General features: G+C 43.5%; 1 protein-coding gene and 2 long non-coding RNA genes across 3 annotated transcripts in view; 2 read left to right on the top strand and 1 right to left on the bottom strand.

Moving 5' to 3' along the window:
- Nucleotides 1-249: 249 nt before the first annotated feature.
- The window catches only part of LOC122412457 (dynein axonemal heavy chain 7-like), a 19090-nt gene continuing 3648 nt past the window's right edge, over nt 250-15691 (bottom strand). Inside the window, exons 10-44 of the mRNA XM_043421971.1 lie at nt 15308-15461; nt 14741-15169; nt 14410-14644; nt 14141-14256; nt 13775-14053; nt 13290-13547; nt 12868-13152; nt 12329-12577; nt 11900-12245; nt 11397-11698; nt 11097-11318; nt 10359-11008; nt 10079-10226; nt 9833-10024; nt 9130-9639; nt 8447-8922; nt 8141-8360; nt 7735-7923; nt 7267-7641; nt 6992-7164; nt 6465-6710; nt 6106-6393; nt 5707-5898; nt 5403-5629; nt 4734-5104; nt 4491-4671; nt 4227-4415; nt 3441-4038; nt 3141-3351; nt 3010-3018; nt 2901-2918; nt 2297-2531; nt 2072-2223; nt 1606-1887; nt 250-1212 (exon numbers count right to left, since the gene is read on the bottom strand). Of these exons, the coding sequence (XP_043277906.1) occupies nt 1006-1212; nt 1606-1887; nt 2072-2223; nt 2297-2531; nt 2901-2918; nt 3010-3018; nt 3141-3351; nt 3441-4038; nt 4227-4415; nt 4491-4671; nt 4734-5104; nt 5403-5629; nt 5707-5898; nt 6106-6393; nt 6465-6710; nt 6992-7164; nt 7267-7641; nt 7735-7923; nt 8141-8360; nt 8447-8922; nt 9130-9639; nt 9833-10024; nt 10079-10226; nt 10359-11008; nt 11097-11318; nt 11397-11698; nt 11900-12245; nt 12329-12577; nt 12868-13152; nt 13290-13547; nt 13775-14053; nt 14141-14256; nt 14410-14644; nt 14741-15169; nt 15308-15461 (9214 nt within the window). The 3' untranslated portion in view covers nt 250-1005. The remainder of the gene's footprint in view (nt 1213-1605; nt 1888-2071; nt 2224-2296; nt 2532-2900; nt 2919-3009; nt 3019-3140; nt 3352-3440; nt 4039-4226; nt 4416-4490; nt 4672-4733; nt 5105-5402; nt 5630-5706; nt 5899-6105; nt 6394-6464; nt 6711-6991; nt 7165-7266; nt 7642-7734; nt 7924-8140; nt 8361-8446; nt 8923-9129; nt 9640-9832; nt 10025-10078; nt 10227-10358; nt 11009-11096; nt 11319-11396; nt 11699-11899; nt 12246-12328; nt 12578-12867; nt 13153-13289; nt 13548-13774; nt 14054-14140; nt 14257-14409; nt 14645-14740; nt 15170-15307; nt 15462-15691) is intronic.
- Nucleotides 1699-5976, top strand: LOC122412459 (uncharacterized). The gene is made up of 7 exons (XR_006261349.1): nt 1699-2240; nt 2424-2536; nt 2835-2969; nt 3029-3144; nt 3590-4567; nt 4712-5136; nt 5757-5976. It is a non-coding gene; the product is annotated as an uncharacterized lncRNA (long non-coding RNA).
- Nucleotides 8938-15691, top strand: part of LOC122412458 (uncharacterized) — an 11486-nt gene continuing 4732 nt past the window's right edge. The window contains exons 1-5 of the long non-coding RNA XR_006261348.1: nt 8938-9784; nt 9893-10609; nt 11116-11480; nt 11859-13098; nt 13180-13455. This is a non-coding gene — a long non-coding RNA (uncharacterized lncRNA). The remainder of the gene's footprint in view (nt 9785-9892; nt 10610-11115; nt 11481-11858; nt 13099-13179; nt 13456-15691) is intronic.

The following is a 15691-nucleotide window of genomic DNA, read 5'->3' as shown; positions in this document are numbered from 1 at the left end:
CCATGTCAGATAAAACTGGGGGTCAAACTTATTTTTCGCTTCACAATTCACAATATCGCAGTAACAATAACACGATTGATTCGTTCGCTGATGCGTTATGTCGATGGGTACCGCCAATAACATTCATTATTGACATCTCATTGTTCAATTTTCGACTACGAAATCGGTCATCGTGCCATGACATATTTACAGCTGTGTACTATATAGAATCATCTCTATATAATAACATTCATTTTAAATGTACCTTGAAAAACGTCTCATAACAAGATTTATATGGAAAATAATGATTGGATAAAATTTTTAACATGAAATATCTTTTTCATTCTGAATTTATTGCACACACGCATCGCAGTTTTGTATATATATTGTTCTCCTCCCACCAGTTTCATACCATATGTTGGTAAGATCGGCCCCTCACAAAAATTAAAAAATTGCTAACTATCGCTCGGCGCCATACCTCCAATTAAATATTTAGTATGTGTAGAAATTTTCAATCGAATATTTTGAAGCTATTGTTATATAAAGTGATGCAATTTATCGTAGCCAATGATGAAAATGAAAGTTCATAAAAACATGTTCTACATGTACGCGTCTATTTTATATGAGAAATAGAAAAAATATTACACTCCTATAAAATTTATTATTCAGTGTAAAAAGGTGTGTGATGGAACACTTTCGAGCAGATTTTTGTTTACTTGTGCGACTTTTGTTTTCGTTCGCGGAGCCTTGACTCTGTGTTTACATTTCACGCGCTCATGCTTGGCTCAGTGTTGTGGGGGTGTGAGGACGGCTGAGACGCCATTCGCCGGGGCGCGTGTAAGCCGGTTGAAGGGGTGAATTTTTTTTTCTCACATTTCAAGGTCAAGTTCTGCAAGTATATGTGATTCACCAATATCGCGATTTTAATATACTTATTTCAATCTACGAAATTGTTTCATTTCACAAATTTTTAATTATCTCTTATTATTATGCACATTATATTTATACAAAAGAATTCCAATTTTTTTATTGCGTCAATTGGCAAAGCATCGCCGTTCCCCTCACAATCCAATGCTCTTGAGGCTTCGTCGTAGGCAACTGCATCGCAATCACAAAATTGGTCGAATGACCAGTAGTCGAAAGAACGCCACGTCGCTCACTCGTTTTGTATAGAGGACACGTGTATGTTTTACGCTCTGGTATTTTTTCTTTCAACGTCGGCAACAGCCACATCTTTAATAACAAGAAAAACCACAAACAACAAAATGACAGTAATCAAGCAGAGAATTTGGCGATTCAATCTCGGGTCATTTTATCTCGGGCCATAAAACTACAGCTAGTAACTGAATAGACAAAAGTATTTTTTTCCGTTCTACGACTGCAGTGGAAGGAAAAGTTCTTCGACAAAATAAATATTCTAACAAAAATCTCAAGTGATTTGAAAAAATCATCGTGACTGAAAGATTCGTTCGAAAGATATGCAAAAAGAAAACAGAATCCTTGTCATCGAGAACAAAGTTTCCGAAGTTTCAAAGTGGCCGAATTTTTTAGGGTTTTCCATTTGTAGAAAGTTGAATATCGGCTCGAGTAAGATGTAATGAAATAAGAAAAATTGTAAATTCATACATGAGGCATCTGGTCGTAAAGCACTTTGGGAAGACTCTCGTCCAATGTCATTGACTCCTTATTAAATCGTGCGCCATCCAAATAGAGGCCATAGATGTAAACGCCATCGGTTGGTGGACTCGTGAAGGAAGTTTCCTTAAGTACAATGAAATCGTACACCAGCAGATCGATAGGAATTTTATATTTGCGAGCAAAGTTCTGGGAAGCCCCGGTCAGAAATGCTTGGGTGAAGTAAAAGCCTGAGAGCCAAAAAGTCGTCGGAGGTCCCTTGTCGAACCATTTCTAAAACAAAAAAAAAATGTAACAAAGATGCGAGGAAAGAGAACTGACCTTGAGACTAATATTCATGAGTCTCAAGATCAGTTTTTGAAATCTCGAACCAACAAATATGGAGAGTTGCAAAAACTGTGGATCTGTTTCGAGGAAGCCTTCGTAATTTCAATTAACATTCCTCATTGCAACGTGCCTGAAAAAATTTCAATCGTTCGACAAAATCGTTGATGTAGCTTCCTAGAGGTTTGAGGGATGGATAAGAATTTTTCATCCACAACGAGGAGATTTTCCCTGTGAGAATCGCACTGGCAACTTCTTCCAGTTCGACAGACATCACGATGAGTCCTTGAATCAATTCATAGGTTTGAGTGTTTTATTTCCCCTTGTAATTGTATTTGTTCTCTTTCACTTGAACTACCTTTTATTGCTTTCTGCACATTTTTGAGACTGGTCCTTATGCACTGCAACAGTTTATTGAATCGTCCCATCTCCTGGACTAGCACAGTATTCATACTTTGATCATACAAAGTTGGATACTTTTGCAGAGCCTCGTGCAAATCGTAGTCGTTGAATAACTTGCTGAGAATATCCGCAGCTACGTTGAATATTATATCGTCTGATGAAACACTGCCAGCTCCAGATTTTCCAGCTTCCTACGGTATTTGATAAAACTTTTAAGAGAAAAACTTTTTTTTCATTTTCACGTAACTTCTATTTGTTTTGTAGAGCTCCCATCATTAAACGTTTCTCAGAAACTATATTTCTTTGATATTTCATCAAGCTCCTACAGTTTCATGGAGTTTTTATCATCAAATATACCCCAAAAGCGACTTTGTTGTGCATCGTTCTCTTTTTTATTCAAAAACAAGAAAAACAGTGTATAACAAAACCCTGTTTCTGTATGTGGGTAACATTTTGTGATAAGAAGAAGGATGGGCTTGTTTTTGACTCTGTAGGTTTACATGTGGGAAAATGATTGCAAAAATCTGCAATTAAGTGTTGACAACTCAAGCAGCAGGTACCTTCGATTCCCATAGATCCTGAGCAGTTGAAAATGCAGCAGTAACAATTGAAATAGAATGAGTTTGAAGGTAATATTTTTCATAAAATTTCATGATTTCGAATACTTACCCATCGGTCCTGATTGCAGAACAAAAAATTGATTGATTGGTAATGCAGAAATTAGAGTGGAAAGACATTGAAGAAAATTGGATGCAGAAATGAGGAGAAGTAAAAAAGTTTGAACCAGAAAAGAAGCCTACCTGGGTGAGTAAAAGCGATTTAAACAACAATTCCGTTTCCTGCTGGTCCTTGATGATGTCAGCATTTTCGTTCATCCCAAAAACACTTGGTGCAGTGATCAATGGTAGATTCTTTGTGTACTCCAAATAGACGTCATGTTCCTTTGCAACCAGACAATAGTAGAGTTCAGAAGTTTCGTCAAAGTAGTAAGTTTCCTCGCTCAGAGCTTCCCTGTGGATGAAGATTCCCACATGAAGGTTTCCGATCCTTTGCCAGAGTTTGCTTTCAAAAAATTGAATCGTAGAATCCAAGGAACTTACTCGCAGTAGTACTTGGCAAGGATCGTATTGAGGGTCCTGCGATCCCAAGCGTCGGTGACTCTGCCCCCGTAGTTGCATTCGCCAGTCAGATATTTCAGAGCTTCAAACTGTACGTCGTCGTATTGATCCAACAAAATTTGCAATTGTAGGACGCTGATGCGGAGATCCGTCTCGTTGAACTCGTACGGCGTGTTCCAACCGATGGGACCAAATTTCCTTCTTTCCTGAACGATCGCATGGAAGAAGCACAAACAATAAAGAAGCTTCTTGAAGGTGTTGGTCTGCTTGCAAGACTCGAAGAACTCGGAATCACTTATCGGATCGCTCAGATACGACCTGAGGATATTGGCCCGCAGTCCTTTCGGCGGCTCGTTCGTCATCTTTATGCCGTTCTGGAGAACGCTCACTGGAAAATGGTCCGCCGGATAGCTCGTGAGCCAGAGACGGAAATCAGGATGATTCGTATCCGGCATAAGACCTTCGCATATCTTCTCCAACGTTCCCATCCAGCTTTTGGCTAAATGGCAGTTTTGTAAAACCACCCAATTTCCGTATTTCACACCCTCGTTTATCAGCTTCACCGCTATTGGGCCTTGCCCTGAAAATAATTGGAAATAAACAGGAAAAAGGTGGAAAGAAAATGGGCAAATGGTTTCGTCTCAGCGAGCTTTGGGTCCGACCATCATTGACCGATATTACACTCCAAAATTCACCAAGTTTTTTCGTTGATCTTGATGAAGAAACAAGTCAAAGTTACGATGCCATTGAACAAAAACTGGACGGTACCTTGGCCAAGAGACAGCGAGAACAACCGATTGGCACCGAAGCCTTGTTCATCAGCGAAGTTGAGAAGAACTTGGGTCGGGTCTGCCCCCGGGGTCAGGATGAATATCAACGGAATACAGTTGTTCGAATCAGCGTAGGAAGCGTTGAGATCGAAGGGTGGAGGGTCCACGTACTGCGACCCGAGTTCAGCTGGGCGACGTCAAAACGCACATATAACATTGTTTGAAGGATATAGAAACGTCGTAACAATATGAGGGCACTTACATTCGACAAAGCTTTGAACAGCTGGAATGACCTTGTCGGGCCGAATGCATCGGAGGACCATCAATCTCTGGAATTTCGTAAGCTTGTCGAACGGTTCTGGTAGAGACATTGACTGCGGTTCTTTCGCATCGAAAAATGCTTTCCAATCTTTTAGGTTTTTCGTAAAGGATTCCCGAATATTCTGCAAAAATTGTGACGGCAATTGGTTACTTTATTCTCAGGATCCAGTCGGCGGAAACTCACTTCGAATCCTGCTATCGCGTTCAAACGACAAAGCTCGTCCCAGAGCTTAACCGGAAGCCATGCAGTCGGATTTGGAAACGGATTGTCCAGTCCCACGCCTCCAGTCAACAGAAACATCCAGTGAGATGAAACCAGCGCTCCTTTTTGGTCGAGCAAATTGATCGCGAGCAACATCGAAAACAGGAGCTTGTCCTTCTCAAAAATCGATCTGCATATGTTGACGTAGAGCGAGTACGTGAAATTTTTCGTCATTTCGTCGAGACGGACATCGAAATTTTCCATCTGCACCGTTTTGTCTATCGCTAGTTTGAACAGATTGACGAACCAGGCCAAAGAGTACTGGTACATCGGATCTATGTTGGCTAGGACGGCTGGAGAACGCGTTGAAAGTGATGCAACTTGCGTAAGTTTTTATTTCAAACGCTCGGTTATGCAGCGACTTTTTAGCCCCCGCTATCATCGTGGGTCTCTGAGACCCAGGCCATTTCCAGGTCTTGTGATTCTAGAAGGATTTGAGATTTTCCACGTTCGATCGTCAAGCTTCAGAATCCTCTGAAGCCTGGTCGAGAAACTTGGCAAAAGAGTGCATTCGAGTTTTGACTTTCTGGCCTGGGTCAAAGAGACCCGATGTTAGTAACCAGGGGACAATAGAGTTTCGAGTAAACATGCCTATCGTGAAAAACAAGACTGTCGAGTGAACAGCGATCGAGGTATACTGGAGTCGTGCTGTGTCGATTGATTTTTCTGTCACTTCAGCTGCAGCTTGTTTCACTTGGATGTCATTGCTGAGTACTTTCGACGACGTGAGAACGCTTATAGCCTCTTCGTCCTCGAGTATATTCCCTTCTGCGACTGAGAGCACTTCCAAAATCTTCCCTTCGGTTTCCTTCAAGAGCCTGTGACAAAGATCCAGCTATGAAAAGATCTGCAGACCTCAAACTGTTGACTGATGATCCAAATGCTTCGCACAAACTTTTTATTCGCTGCCCCCTGGATAATGAGGGAATTTTTTTCTGATTCCAGATCCGGACGCTCTTTCGCAACGACTATACCAAGCAGCTGGTCCTCCAGGCCACTGGGCGTTATCATAAAATTCAGCAATGTCACTTTCACCGCGATTTCTGGCATGTAATGAGGATTTCTCAGCTTCGTCGTGATGTAGAATCTGTCGACAATCAACAGCAAGAGTTTCCGGTTGAAAAGGAGTAAAACGACACCCATTTTGTTCGACAAGATTCGTTGATCCAACAAAGATTTTGTTGAATAAACAATTCAGACTGGATAAGTCAGTGATTTGGAAACTCGTTTCCAATGAAGTCTACTCAATCGTAGCCAAAGGTTTTGGTGAAGGGAACAAAGTGGAATGACGTACCTGAAGTCCGGGTTGTATTCGACCACCGTGTCCCCGAGTTTCAGGCACAAAGACCCTCCCTGTTTGAAGGTTTGTCTCAACAGAATTGGCTCGAGTACAGCGTCTATTTCTTCGCCAATATTTTCCAGGAGCACCGGTTGTCCAAACTGAATAGCGTTCTCTAAAATCCTGGAATAGTCTTGCTGCGAGAGCCGAATTATCCCGAGGTTGTTGAGCTTTTCCATGTTTTTGACCCAGCGATTCGCCTGGGTTTGAGGGTCGATCATGAGAGGCCACCTCCTTGCGTATCTGCGCGGAAAATATTTGTTTAAACTCTGAGAAAAAGAGTCGGAAACGGAGAAAATTCGATGATTATTTACTGCACAATTATCCCGTTGTCGATTGAGAACGAATCGCTCGGCAGACCCGAAATGATCCAAGATCTGATCAGCACAGCGTCCCCTAGGACGTCACGGAGCTGGAAGTCTTGCGTACAAACAACTTCTAAACTCGTGCACAATGAGACCCAACTTTCAATTTGTTTCACACGAAATGGCGTTGTGAATACACCGAGATACGCGACTATTCCTGAAGCCAATATCACGTCTCCGGTCAACCGATCGTACCTGCGATCAAAATTATCATTTTTCTTGATTCAACAAAACTTTCGTTGATTCGACGATGCTTTTGACGTCGTGAGGAATGTTTTAGCATTTCTGCTCTGTCAAAATGATCACTGATGTTCTTTACAAACAAATTTTTGATATTTTTCTCATCATCTTATCACACTGCATAGTCATTTTCTCAAGTCTCAACGACAGCTGATCTTTGGTGAAACTTTCAGTTCTGAGATCAAAGTGCAATGGAGTTATGAATGTGCATTGAAGTGTCATTTGGTGGCAGATACCTCAATCCCAACTCTTTGGCATTTTCTGACCATCGTGTATATTCGCCCCCAAGACCACCGATCAATTCTTCGGCTCGTTTCAACTTCTGTTCGCATTCCGTGACTTTGTCAATCATCGCTTGATACTCGGCTTTCTTGGCAGCTAAATCTGCTTCCAGAGCAGCCAATCTGGCCTGTTGAATGAAAAATCTTCATTTCTTTGTTCCTTGTGACGATAATTTTGGATTTAACGCCGAGGAGGTTTAGAATGGTTTTATAAACTTCTCGGTCCTTACCTGGACTTCTGCCAATTGTGCTCGTTTCGCTTCGAGCTTTATCATCGCCTCGTTGTAAGTCGCTTGGGCTTCGGCGAGTGCCTTTTTCTTGGGTGCAATGACTTTGGCGACTTTGTCGTATTCCGAAATGGCGTAAATCCACTTGCAGAGGCCTTGGCAGGCGGTTGACGAGGTTTTTATCTTGTCCGGATCGAAGTTTGGATTCGTCAGATAATCTTTACGAATTTTTTCCATTATACGCTCGGGTATGTTGTCTTTGTCGAAGTAGAGCAACGAGTCCATAAACTTTACGTCGCTGAGCACTTTCATGGAAGCTTTCCAATAGTCTTCCACCGTCTTGCCGTCAGGCGTTTGAATTTTTTCTGGTTTCACGTCCTTTCGGAGAACAAACGATTCGACATTACGTGAAATTCATTAAATTATCCCAAAACCAGATTTTTTACGATCTCGTGATGCAAGAATACAAACTTTCAGGATACAAACAGCCTCCATGACTAGTTTGACATTAGCTGGTGGATTTTTCATGGATTTTACGACCGATATGTCCGCTTGCGTCAAAGTATCGAGGGCAGCTTGAGCACGATTCAGAATGGGCATTGCTTCAGCAAGATTTGCATCACATTCGGCTTTTATTTCAGCAGCAGCTGCTGCGACTTCCTGCAATCAGCGAAACCTTTGTAAATCAACGCTTTCATTCAATCGACTTTGATTGGGATGTACATTTAACTGGAGATTCAAGCTTCCGTGTGACGAAGGGAAGGATCTATGATACAGTCACATCCGGCAAATACTTAAGGTTTGAAACTTTTCATAATTATGCAAATTTTTCTTACAAAAAAGTGGTTTTTAATGAAAAGTTATTAATTTGACGTACCATTGCAGCTTCCTCGTCGACTTTGACGACTTTCTCGACTTCGCCGACTTCGATGCTCTCCTTTTCTACGGTTGTCATGATACGCTGCACGTCTTGAGCTGCCGTGACCAGCATGGGCTGTAATTGTCTCAGAGTTTCTTGCATCTCGGTTACTTGCTGCTGCGTGCTGTCCAATCGATCCAAACCGCCTTCGTATCTTGCCTTGGCCAGTAGAATTTCACTGTCGAAGGCAAAGAGTGAAGGAAACTGTGAAAATCTTGGAAGAAAAGGCCGAAAATCGTCCCCTTTCTAAAGCTCTTCATTTACCTCCGTTTTCGCTGAAGCAAATCTTTGAAAGTGTTGATCATTTCGAGGTAGGACGTTGGTGTGACGTAATTGTATCTGCCAAGCCTCGTGAGAAACTCAACGCTCAAATCCTGAGTGGAAATGTGAAAAAATTGGCACATTTCTATGCCAGCTTTACGCTCGTGATCCGAAAGCTCAATTTCACCGAGAAACTTCGTTGCCACCGCGAGCAAAGCGTCCTCCGGCCATAATTGCAACCAATCAATGGTGCAGCAGTTAACCAGCGCCGGAAATTTTCGTACGCGGTTCCGGAAGCTCTGGCCTATCGGCGACATCGCCAATACGATGTGCAACTGATCCCTGGCTATTTGCACAAAAAGATTGAACAGCGCGACCGGGCTCCCGTCCGTCTGCATCGTACGCTCACGTTGCCTGTCGATTTGCCTCATTTTTTCACATATTTCGGCTTTTTCCTCCGCGTTGAATATATTCGGCACCTGGTGACAGAGTTTCCTCGTTACTTCGAATTCGCTTACAAATTCCCATTTGAAATGGGATTCGTGGGTCTGAACGACCCAGGCCCTTCCCACATTCTTAAAGCACTCAATATAAACTTGGAAACGAATGAATTACTTGGATTGAGTCTCGTCGAATAATTTTCTAGAAATTTATCGATTACGATAGTAAAAATGTTCCTTTTTTACCTCTCCAGAGTTTAAAATATTGCTGATGTCTTCGAGGAAACTTTCTTCCTTCAGCTGAGTATCAGCGAATAGAAAAGTCGAGTGTAAATCCGTAGCGGTTGTTCTTTTCAGAATGGATTTAACGTCCTCCCGCCATTCGTGCATTTCGTAGTGTTTCGTTATTTCAACCTGGAAAAGATCGTATTCGCAAATGTGGGACGCTAATCTCGTCAATGATTGTCTTCCTGAGCCACCGACACCGACGAGAAGCGCGTGGCTTCTCGGCTGCTTTATTATTCTCGATATTTTCGACAAGTGCTCCAGAGCGAATCTGAACAAGACGAGATTCATCGGCTTCTTCGTCATCGAATTGTACTCCACGAGGTAGCCTTCTACGATTATCCGCAGTGCTTCGAGGTCCGCGATCTCTTGATACAGACGAACGTCGGCTTTGGGATCGGCGAAGTCGCAATAAACCAGTTTTCTTAACTGGGTATCGCCAATCTGTGGAATTAGAATCTCATTGATTGACTATCGCTTCGTCCGATCGGGATACCAACTTTCGAGGGTTCGACAAAGTCCTGAAACGGATGAGCCAACCTCGAAATGAGTTTCGCGATTGAATCAAACGTTTCGGAAATGTCTAGCCGAGAAAAACGTGCAATTTATTATCTCGGTGAGTACGCAAAGAAATTTTTCTTACGCCTGGACTACCCGGATCGGCGAGGTCCTCGAACAGAGCATCGAAGTCAGTTTCCATGTGTTCTTTAACAGTTTTATGCAGTTGCAGTACCAGCCAGTTGACGTCAGCCTCGTCGGCCAGGCGATCGCTGAAAACTCGAAGAATTTCGTGGACCCAAAGCCTCTTCATGCTGGCAAGAGTCGGCATCGATTCCGGTACGGAGAGCAAGACCCCCTGAAAAAGACTCGATGAGAAGACCTCCGAAGAACATCATGCAACTGGACCCACCTGAATAACGCGAGAAAAATCGCGGAGGTTGAAAAGATAGTGGGACTTTTCGGGCGTGGGCAGAAGATTCCGGAGACTCGATTTGTAAACGTCGAGGGTCGCGAGCACAACCTGGTCGATGCAGGGGTCAAATTCTTTGCTGAATCCTCTGGAAAAGCGTGGAAAAAAACATGAAAAAAATGATCATGGAAGCCCCCCGAGCTCGCATTCGTGAAAATATGGCGATTCCGGGACTTCGGTTGGTCAAAAACTCGGAGAAACGAGCCTGAGAATGACGCACCTGGTGTCGAGATGCCAGAGGACGATTTTGCTGAAAATCGTAATCATAACTTTGTCCTCGAACTCTGCGATCGTCAGAGTGAAAAAGTGTCGCTTAAATCGCTGCGTAACGTCTTTCCCACCGCTGAGAGGCGGCCCCATAGCGCACATCAGCTGGATCTCGATGAGTTTGATGGGAACGACTTCCTTGTGGTCGTACCACTGCCAGTGATCGAGAAGTTGTCTGAGGAGTTCAACAGGCGGTTGGGCGCCGTAAGTTTCTTTCAGGGGCATCGATACGTCGTCGACGAAGACGACCCAGCGCTTTCCAATCGGTGGCCCGAACACTCCTTTCCTCCTTTTGTCCAGCTTGCTCATTATTATTTCCTGCGTTTGGTGGGCAGTCGTTTGAGCCGAGAAGTTGATGAACAGCGGCTTGTAGATCGCGGTGTTGTTCTTCTTCAGCAGAAAATCTATTATGTAAACCGACTTCCCGGTTCCCGTGGGGCCCACGAATAAAACTGGCTTTTGGTTCTGAACCAACAGCTGGAAGAGCGTGCTGTATCTGATGGTCTCGACTGTCGGAACGATTATCTGGTTGACCGGTATGTCGCGGGGGATTGGCGGAGCATTTATCAACTCGTCGGACCACAATTTCCACTTTCCTTTTCCCTGAGAAACGGTCCTTCTTTAGTTTAATTTATCTTGGCTATTGAAGCGAATATTTTTGAGTTGTTTCTATGTCGTTAAGATAATTTACTTCTTTGATGAATTTGTAGTCGAACACGAGACCGTCCTTGGGCATGACGAAGATGTACGGTTTCGCCGGCGGGTTCACCGGCTCCGGAAGCTCGTACAACTCGATCAACCGTGCTGGAAATTCTTTCTCGAGGAGCCCCCGGAACAGGATGCTGAACTTTTCTCTGTCTGGTGCTTCGAGGGTTCCGCCCATGCCCCAAATGCAGGAGAAGAAGAATGAGCCCTGAAAATCACAGTATTCGTTAGCTTCGCCTCGTGGAAGAAGGAAGCAGAAAACAAGACGGGAAGGACGAAAGTGAACCTCGATTTGGGCTCGGAGATCAATTTCGTTGACGCTTGTGCCGGCTTTCAATTCGCGGTATTCGTTGATGAAACAATCCATGAGGTACGTCACCGACGTCAAGTGATTCGAGTCCGGCATTGGACACATTTCCCTCACCCCTCCACGTCGCAGGAGATGGAAAAGAGGCTTGCAAAATCTCAGGAAAAGGGACTCGTAGAGAAAAGATTTGATGAAATCGCCGAGTATCGCTGGAGTCTTTTCCAGCCACGATTTTAACAGCGGATCCCACCCCAGTGCGTTTGGTTCCATGTAAATCATTCCTGCGAGTCACAAATCGCGGAGGCCGAAGATTCATTCGTTAAATTTTTAAACGTTTTAGTAGAATTATTTTGAAGTAAAAATCGGCACTGAAACCTCAAACAATCTTTCGTACGTTCGAGTCGCTGGAAAGTTTCGAATTTTCACTATTTTTCATTCCAGGGTTTACCAGGGATTTTTTCAAAGGAGGAAACTCGACTCACCGCACCGAGAGACGGTGGCAGGCGACGCGGCTTCGAGGTCCATAGGCTCGAAGATCAAATTGGTCGTTTTGGCGAGTTGAATGATTTCTCCGCTCATGAGACAAAGTTTTTTGTTGTCGTCGAGAACGGTGTTCATATTTTCGATCCACACTGCGTCGATCGGGCCATCGAATACGAGCCACTTGCGGCTTTCGTTGGTGGAGGTGGCAAAAGCTCGATAACTTACAGCGAGGACACCATCGCTCCATTCGTGCGAGGCCGGATCGAACTGACCGTACAATTGGCCGATTGTGATGGATTTCGGATTGATCACTGTTATTTCGACCTTGTGCTCGTTCATCAAATTCTGGAAGGAAATTTTCGCCGGTTTTTTCAACGCTTTCGATGCTGAAGCGAAGTAAAATCAGAATAAAGTTTCTGGCGACCAACATTTTCCTCGCACAACTCGAGAGCTGCTGCCAGCATTCGATACGCTGACGTTTTTCCACCGAATGGAAAACCGACTATCATGAAACCGTGTCTGACGATCATCATTTCATAGATTTGTTGAATTTTCTCGAGGAATGATGGCACGCATTGCATGTTCGCCTCCGAACATGCTTGGTGAACCGATTTGTTGAGATCTGTATAATCGGGCTCTGGAAGAACGACGTTTGGAAAAAGATCCGAAGCTATACCCTGTGGAGGAACGTATCATGGTTTCAAAGCCTCCGAGAACGAATGATTTTTTAACATTTTTAATGAAAATTTCATAAGAGTACGCGCCAGTCGGCGTCTCGTGATCGTGACGCGAGAGAAAGAAACGTGCAAATGTCAAAAGCGAATTTTTTCGACGATTCGACCGATCACAAGGAAGCTCTGGCAGTTCTTTTTTGGCATCGTCCTGCTGCACGAGCTTTTTTGTGATCGGTCGGTAACTGGTGATCGAGGTGATATTGGTTCCTTTATATGTTGGAACGAAAACTTGCATGAAACAATGGCAGATCGTGGCTCAAGAATTTGGGCAAATTGACGTCTTTGATGCTCCTCAAAATCAAAATATCCTCGTTCTCCGTTGGATACTTGAGCTTCAAGTTTCCTGCTGCTATCAGAACAGATTTGACGGCTCTCATACCATAATCGTAATGACTCTGACTCGACAGCTGTTCCGAACACAGTCGATACGCCATCACTATTTTAACGGAGAGTGGTCGAGCCGTGTAAAATCCATAAGAATATAAAGTGTTTTCTGCAATAAGTCCGTAGTCTGGTACCTGTAAAAATGTATTATTTCTGTTTAGATTTCATTGGATGGAGACAGAAAACATGTTTTTCCGCTTCGAATCATCAGAACGTGACGAATTGATCGATCGATGTGAAAGTGTTAAAACGACCGTTTGGCGAGGCTCACCATCATGGCGACAGGCCGAAAGAGAGCTTTGAGGTTGTCCGGTAACTCCGAACGTCCTGCATACCCGGGATTCATGGTGATGAATACCGCGCAAGTTGGATCCAAAACGAGCTCTGTACCTTCGAAAACGAGAGTCTGTTTTCCGGAATTTATGGCACGTTGAATTGTGAGTATTTGCTGTGCAACGACCGACAATACTTCGAGATCTATGCGATTGAACTCGTCGAAACAAGACCAAGCACCCGAAGAAGCCAGACCCTTTAATTTCAAATTAAATAATTCACCCACCGTTTGTCGATCTCGTTCCCTCATAAAGAATTCATTCACTCACTCACTTAATCATTCGTCCACTCATTCATGCCTCCATCCCTCCATTGATTCATGCATTCCCTCATTTATTTGAGAAGATTTGAATGAGCGAATATTATTCAACTATGTCAATTAATCACAAATTCTGAAGTTGATTATTGCTAGGATTGAATGACCTTGAAGAATTTTCCCAAGGCGATATAATCCAAGCCGTCGGAGCAATTGAATACGACGCATTGTTTGGCGACAGCTTTGGCAAGATCTTTGGTGGTTTCCGTTTTGCCCGTTCCTGCTGGTCCTTCCGGTGCTCCGCCCAAATGAAGGGCTAACGCACCAAAAAGAGTTCTGTAGCAACGATCAGTCAGCGGCGTTATGACGAGACGCGAAGTGTTGCCCAGATATTCATATCCGTAACGGAGAGAGGAGTTTATCATCATGGTGACCAGATTATCATCCTGATAACAATGATTTTTACGATTGGAAGCTCGTGCTTAATCAACGATCGGGGAAATAGAATTTTTTATTGAAAATTTTTCTCCAACCATCCAGTAGTAACGCAACTGACAAAGCCACTTGAAGTCTGTGTCTCGAGTCACGTTTTCCTCCCAAAGACCCATCAAAACATCTCTACCATGGACGTCGAGGGTCACCAACGCTTCTGTAAATTCAAACAGTTTTTTCCAATCGAATTTACGATTATTGGAACGTAAATTTATTCATTTTAATGAGCAATCAATTCCTGTCTCATCGTTTACTATTCGGTTGAATTTTCTTTGTCGTTCGAATTTGATCGAATTTATGAAAAAATTACCTAAAGTCGTCCGATTTTGTGTCGACAGAGTTCCTCGTACCAATTTTATAATCTGATTGAGTTCCTCGTTGCATAAGTCGATGTACTCCTTGAGACCATCTGGAGCACTGCTGAACGCGTTCGTAATATCAGCGGTCCAGTAGAGTTGGCTTATGCACAAGATGGTCTGACCAGGCCAGTCCAAAACCCACTGACTTCTCGCTTTCAACAAATACGCATCTTTTGCTCTAATGACCTTGAAACATCATCGAATCTCAATAAGAATTGATTATCATCAAAATTGACAGTTTTTCGCTCCACTCGACATTTGGAAAATAATAAAATTTCTGACCTGAGCACGAACGCTTTTTTTCATGTCAGCTTCCAATTCGATCAGCCATTTTTCTACCTGACCTCTCGCCGCCGTCGTATCGATTATATCTTCGAGGACGATGCTCTCACCCTCGGACGACATCATCGTCGTGATGTCCATGCCTTCGGTGAACTCGAGCTTCGCGATGCCCTCGAAACATTTTTTCAAATGTGGCTGAACTCTCGTCGGGTCTTTCGTCTCCGATAATATTTCCAGCAACTCGTCGTTCGAAAGGAAGAAAAATCGAGGGAAAAACAGTCTCTTCTTCTCGAGATAGTCGTGCAGGCCTTTTTGTATGAGGTCCAGGAGACCCGTGCATTTTTTCAAACGATCCAACATCTTGTCGATTTCCACTACTGACATCACTCGAGGATCTTGAATCACGGAGTTCATTATGTCTCGCCAAATCTAGTTGAACAATGAACGTTTCACTGAAACTCAATCATCCTTCGGACGACGGTCGGTAAGCGATTTTTAATTATATTTTTTCAATTTTTGACTCTCATGCATTTGCTTGTAATTATCGTAAATTAATGGAGAACAAACTTTGTCGACAGCACTGAAACGCCTTCCTTCTTCCGGCATCTGCTGCTGAATATCCGGTGACGAAAATATCGGTTCCAAGTACATCCAGGTCGCTTGGACTTTGAGCCAATGGTCCATTATCTCCTGGAGCAAGTGTAACTTGCCTTCCCATTCTCTGAAAATCGATAAACACAGTCGTTGAACGAGCCTGAGCGACTCGAGGCCTCGAAATGCCAGTTCTGGGACGTTTCGAAACGAATCGAAAACGTCAAGCTTCTTACAACGAGCTCGAAAATGAGGTGAATTTTCTCTCCAACACAGAGTGGCCCTCCTTCGAGATAATTACGTTCAATTGTATATCATTATCTTGGCGTTTTCGTAACGAAGAGAATGGTGCATGGTTAA

The sequence above is a fragment of the Venturia canescens genome, chromosome 6 (assembly GCF_019457755.1).
Source record: "Venturia canescens isolate UGA chromosome 6, ASM1945775v1, whole genome shotgun sequence".
In the NCBI taxonomy this organism is placed as follows: domain Eukaryota; kingdom Metazoa; phylum Arthropoda; class Insecta; order Hymenoptera; family Ichneumonidae; genus Venturia; species Venturia canescens.
Note: the sequence above shows the minus strand (reverse complement) of the source record. Positions and strands in the feature narration are given on the sequence as shown.